Source organism: Lactuca sativa, chromosome 4, assembly GCF_002870075.4.
Source record: "Lactuca sativa cultivar Salinas chromosome 4, Lsat_Salinas_v11, whole genome shotgun sequence".
Taxonomy (NCBI): Eukaryota; Viridiplantae; Streptophyta; class Magnoliopsida; order Asterales; family Asteraceae; genus Lactuca; species Lactuca sativa.
Window position 1 is genome coordinate 125370655 of NC_056626.2, and position 4626 is coordinate 125375280.

At 32.5% G+C, this 4626-nt stretch overlaps 1 protein-coding gene across 3 annotated transcripts; it reads right to left on the reverse strand.

Annotated features, from left to right (window-relative positions):
* Positions 1 to 1222: 1222 nt before the first annotated feature.
* On the reverse strand, positions 1223 to 3201 carry LOC111877884 (uncharacterized). 3 transcript variants are annotated; one of them, XR_002845562.3, is made up of 4 exons: positions 2260 to 2783; positions 2004 to 2087; positions 1560 to 1600; positions 1223 to 1368 (listed from the first exon to the last, which is right to left on the reverse strand). XR_002845562.3 is itself a non-coding variant. In XM_023874388.3 (3 exons), the coding sequence occupies exons 1-3, from the start codon at positions 2849 to 2851 to the stop codon at positions 1426 to 1428; spliced, it is 321 nt and encodes a 106-aa protein (XP_023730156.1). In that variant the 5' UTR covers positions 2852 to 3201; the 3' UTR covers positions 1375 to 1425. The 3 variants fall into 3 exon arrangements, 1 of the variants encoding a protein (XP_023730156.1); XR_002845561.3 differs by lacking the exon at positions 1223 to 1368 and having other exon boundaries at positions 1375 to 1600; positions 2260 to 2779; XM_023874388.3 differs by lacking the exons at positions 1223 to 1368; positions 2260 to 2783 and adding an exon at positions 2790 to 3201 and having other exon boundaries at positions 1375 to 1600.
* Positions 3202 to 4626: the final 1425 nt, after the last annotated feature.

Consider the following 4626-nt stretch of genomic DNA (forward strand, 5'->3'; position numbering starts at 1 on the left):
ATATTCTAAAAAATAATTTTAAAATGCAAAATAAATGGAAAAATCTAAAAATTCTTTTTTTTAAATATTATTTTTGGAACTTGCATTAACTAAAAAAAATAAAAAATAAATAAATAAATCCCATTTTTTTAAAAAAATACGTGAAATATTCTAATAGAATATTACACTGTACGTATTCTAAAAAATATTTTTAAAATGCAAAATAAATGGAAAAATCTAAAAATTCTTTTTTTAAATATTATTTTCGGAACTTAAATTAACTAAAAAAAATAAAAAAAAATCATGTTTTTTTTGAAAAATACGTTAAATTATTCTAATAGAATATTACACTCTACATATTCTAAAAAATAATTTTAAAATGCAAAATAAATGGAAAAATCCAAAAATTCTTTTTTTAAATATTATTTTCGGAACTTGAATTAACTAAAAAAAATAAAAAAATAAAATAAAAAAAATCCATCTCACGGTCTCACAAAATATAGGTGGTCTCAAATGAACCTAACCTATATATATATATATATATATATATATATATATATATATATATATATATATATATATATATATATATATATATATATATAGGGTTAGGATATTTTGTTTCTTATATTTATTGTGTGCTAGAATGCACCAATAAAAATTTAGTAAACTAAATAATTATTTATTTAAATAAATATAGATATTAAATGATTTCCATAATTATATGTATATTAAATGATATCCATAATTGTAATTCTCTTTTTATGGAAACTAATTAAATTCGTCATTAATGTTAGCAATAACATTTTTTCAGAATGAATTCACATCTAGGCTTTTATATATTAGTTCATATTTTATTTCAGGGCTCAATCACTTAAAATATAGTAAAGTTGCATAGAATATGAAGAACGAAGGTGTATTCTACTAAAATATTATCATTCTGCTGGAATGCACTCTCATTCATCTAGATATGAATTTATTCTGAAAGAATATTATTGTTGACATTAATGAAAAATTTAATTAGTTTCCATAAAAGTGGGTTATGAGTATGGATAGCATTTAATATATATAATTAATACTAAATTCCTATTGGCGCATTCTAGCTCACAATAGATGTGAAAAACATTTGAACCTATATATATATATATATATATATATATATATATATATATATATATATATATATATATATATATATATATATATATATATATATATATATATATATATATTAACTGTGTCCCTTCATGCAACAACCTAGGCTTCTCCGTTTAGTAGGACCGGCTTTGGTTTTCTCCATTTCTGCATATAATTTCTTTCAATCCGGTAGAAAGGTTCTTGTAAAACAGCATACTCAACAACACTTATATACATTAACAACGTTTTCTCCTGAAAATGATTTATAAAATTAAAATGAAACATGCATGCAAGCAATTCTTGACATTTTTATTTGTATACCTTGTGAAATTCTAATGCGCTAAAATCGTTCAAATGGAGAGCATATTCAAAACAAATCTTGCCAAATTCAAAACTAAAAAGAAACTTGAAGAAAAAAGAAGATGTAGAACAAATGAACTCACTTTCCAAGAGTTCTTTTATCCGGTTCCCGTCCATTCCAACCCTACACAAAGTATCGCACCCAATTAGGACTACCAAAGATTAAAGAAGCAAATAAAAGCTTACATTTGTATTAGTCTAGCTATTTATTTGTATAGTCATTTATTTTTTGCTGTATACTTGAGGGGTGTATATGTATTTTTATTGACTATATATATGAGGTAACCCCCATGCCTCTTGGTGTGGAAAACTCATAATCACAATTTGCATAAACAGAATGTAAACCACATTCATAGAAGTACCAGTGTTATCTTACAAATGTTATTCTACAAACACACAGAAAATTAACATATTAGAACCATGTTAGCAATATAACGAAAGAAGAGAACCAAACATATTAGAACCATGTTTCAAAATAAGTCAAAACTCCTATTATTATTAATCAGTTTCAGTAACAGCATACTTACAGCCTTTCATTGATCTCTTTTTGATTTCTGGAACACATATGTATTGATGCACCGAATCCTGCTAATTCCTCCACTATTGAATAGCTACAGCAAACAAAAAAGAATTTAAACACAAATGAGTACAGTTATAACATGAATGAATATAGAAGCTGTCAACAACAGTTGTTTGAAAAGTTAGTTTATAGATATTAGAAACATATCGATTCGATGGCAAGTAAGATGACTGATCCTCTGTGACGCGTAAATATAACCATACCTGCTTCGGTGCTTCCGTTTATGATGGTAGATGAGGGTTCAGTAAGCCGGTTTCCTACTGGCCGAGAGAGCGGTGACGAACAGAAAGACGAGCAGGTTAAATCGATTTGGGTAAGGCTCACCAGCATGGGAATCCGTGTGCGGCTCACCATCGTTAACATATTGTCCGACCACCTAGCTCAACGTCGTCCGGTTGAACCGCCATCGTCGCCCAACCGGCGCGTACGACTGTATTAGCGGAAGTAGGCGATGGTGTGATTTTAGGGCTTATTGAAGGAAGAAGCAAGCGGGCATCTACCGGTTTCATAGTTTCGTTGAGAGAGAGAGAGAGAGAGAGAGAGAGAGAGAGAGAGAGAGATTAACGTCGACGATGAAGCGGTGCAGAATTGAAGGGGCATTTGTGGGTCAAAGGCAAAGAGTTTTTTACCAAAGTCTTGTAGTTAGGAAAACTATTTACCAATTAAAGGCAATTTTTTACATAATTACATATTAATTGTAGGTTTTATTTTAGAAGAAAAAAAACTAATTGACCTTGTTTCCTTCACGCGTTTTCTCCTACATCGTTTCCTCTTCATTCTCCTAACGCCTGTCATCGTGGGCACAATTTACAGCCTTGTTGTGCTTGCCATCGCTAATAAGTCGTTCCTCTCAACGACACCACCTACCGCTGGTGTCCCTGCCATTTCCGGTAACCCGTTCTTCTTGTCGGTTCTGTTTGTTAGTGCTTGGTTTAATCTCGATGTCAATTTCTTTTTCTCTGGAGTTGCAGTAATTAATGTGTAATCTTTTGCTCCCTATTTGATATTTGTAGGCTTTGTTTAACTTTTGTAGCATGTATTCTATTTTTTAACTTTGATGAAGTTGCAGTCTTCTGTTTTTGTTTAAGATATTATATCAATATTCTAGTAGCATGTGTTCTCTTTTGTTTGAAGTATCATGTTTTGTGGGATTATTTAAAGTTGATCACTTGATTGTATATGACAGATTATAAATAAATTGACCTTCAATTATCCCCTCTTGTCAAAATACTGAAAGCAAGAGTGAAGAATGTGTTTCGTTTACATTCTAACTATTTTACCATAGTTAAGAGAGTCAAGACAATCTTCCTTTTCTTTTGCCCTAAGCCCCAATCATCCGTGGAGCCTTTTCATATCATAGCTAGGCCTCCTCTTTTTCGATGACTTAGGAGGGAAATTCTCTTCTCGCAATTATGAGTCAGTGGATGACATCCCATTCTACGAGTTTCTTCTCGCAATTAGGAATCAGTGGATGACATCCCATTCTACGAGTTTACTTACGGCTGGAGTTAGCAGAGAGTCAAAAAAATTCAGGGAAACTTTTCAAGTAGGATTCAAACCTACGCCCGACTAGTCAGTTACCAGCCGACCGCTCTACCACTAAGCTTGAAATAAAAAAGAGGTTTTCCGGTGATTAAGGTAATTGGAGTTATGCTCAACAGATTTAGTTGTTTCAATGGAGGAATGGTTGTTCAATTGTGTTTCCTATTGATATCTCAATTTTGCACTAATTTCAAACTTATTCGATCCATTTTCTCCATCGAAAGCATTAACCCAAATGTTCAACATGATGTATCAATTCAAGCCGGAGATCTCTTGTGTCGCAACACTGAAGAAACACATTGGGTGCACTATGTATATCATCAACGAACCCACCCACCTGCGTTTGGCCATCGCCTTCAAAGTCGCTGTGAAGAACCACCATTAACTTCGAAACATATTATCGTTGAATCTTCGACTCCCATCCAAGAAGTTGGAGCACTTCCTCTCCCTTATCCTACCACCAACAACAAATCCTCCCCCGTGTGCAACAATGTCATCTATGCGGAATATCTTCAGTATTGATTAAATTTACTGAAACTAACAAGTGAAAGATATATAACGGCTAGGGTTTCGAATTATTATCAAAGAAAAATACAAATACAATGAAAGAGAAAGACATAATATATAGACTAGTTAATTAAGGCTTCCTAGCTAAAAGACCCGATCATAAAACCCAATATAGGATAAAGCCTAAAATCTTATTAGACTAACATCCCCCTCAAACTCACAATGTAACAACAATAAGCATTGAGGGTTTGCCAGACAAAAAATGGAATCAAGGAGCAGTCAACGGCTTTGAAAGAATACCAGCAACCTGCAAAGAGGAATGAACATAAGGAAGGGAGATAGTGCCCTTCTGGAGATGATGTCGTGTGAAATGACTATCAATCTCAATGTTTTTTGTGTTCTCATGAAACACTGAATTTTTGGCAATCATTATCGCACGCTCGTTGCCACAATACAATGGGGTAGGCTGAGAGATGCGAACGCCCATATCTGCAAGAAGCCATCTCAACCAAATAATCTCA

Coding starts and splice junctions, on each gene's coding strand:
- LOC111877884 (XM_023874388.3), bottom strand. CDS start 2,851: ATGACAGGCGTTAGGAGAATGAAGAGGAAACGATGTAGGAGAAAACGC. Junction 2,088..2,789: donor AAACGCGTGAAGGAAACAAG/GTCAATTAGTTT, acceptor TGTTTGCTGTAG/CTATTCAATAGTGGAGGAAT. Junction 1,601..2,003: donor AAAGAGATCAATGAAAGGCT/GTAAGTATGCTG, acceptor TACTTTGTGTAG/GGTTGGAATGGACGGGAACC.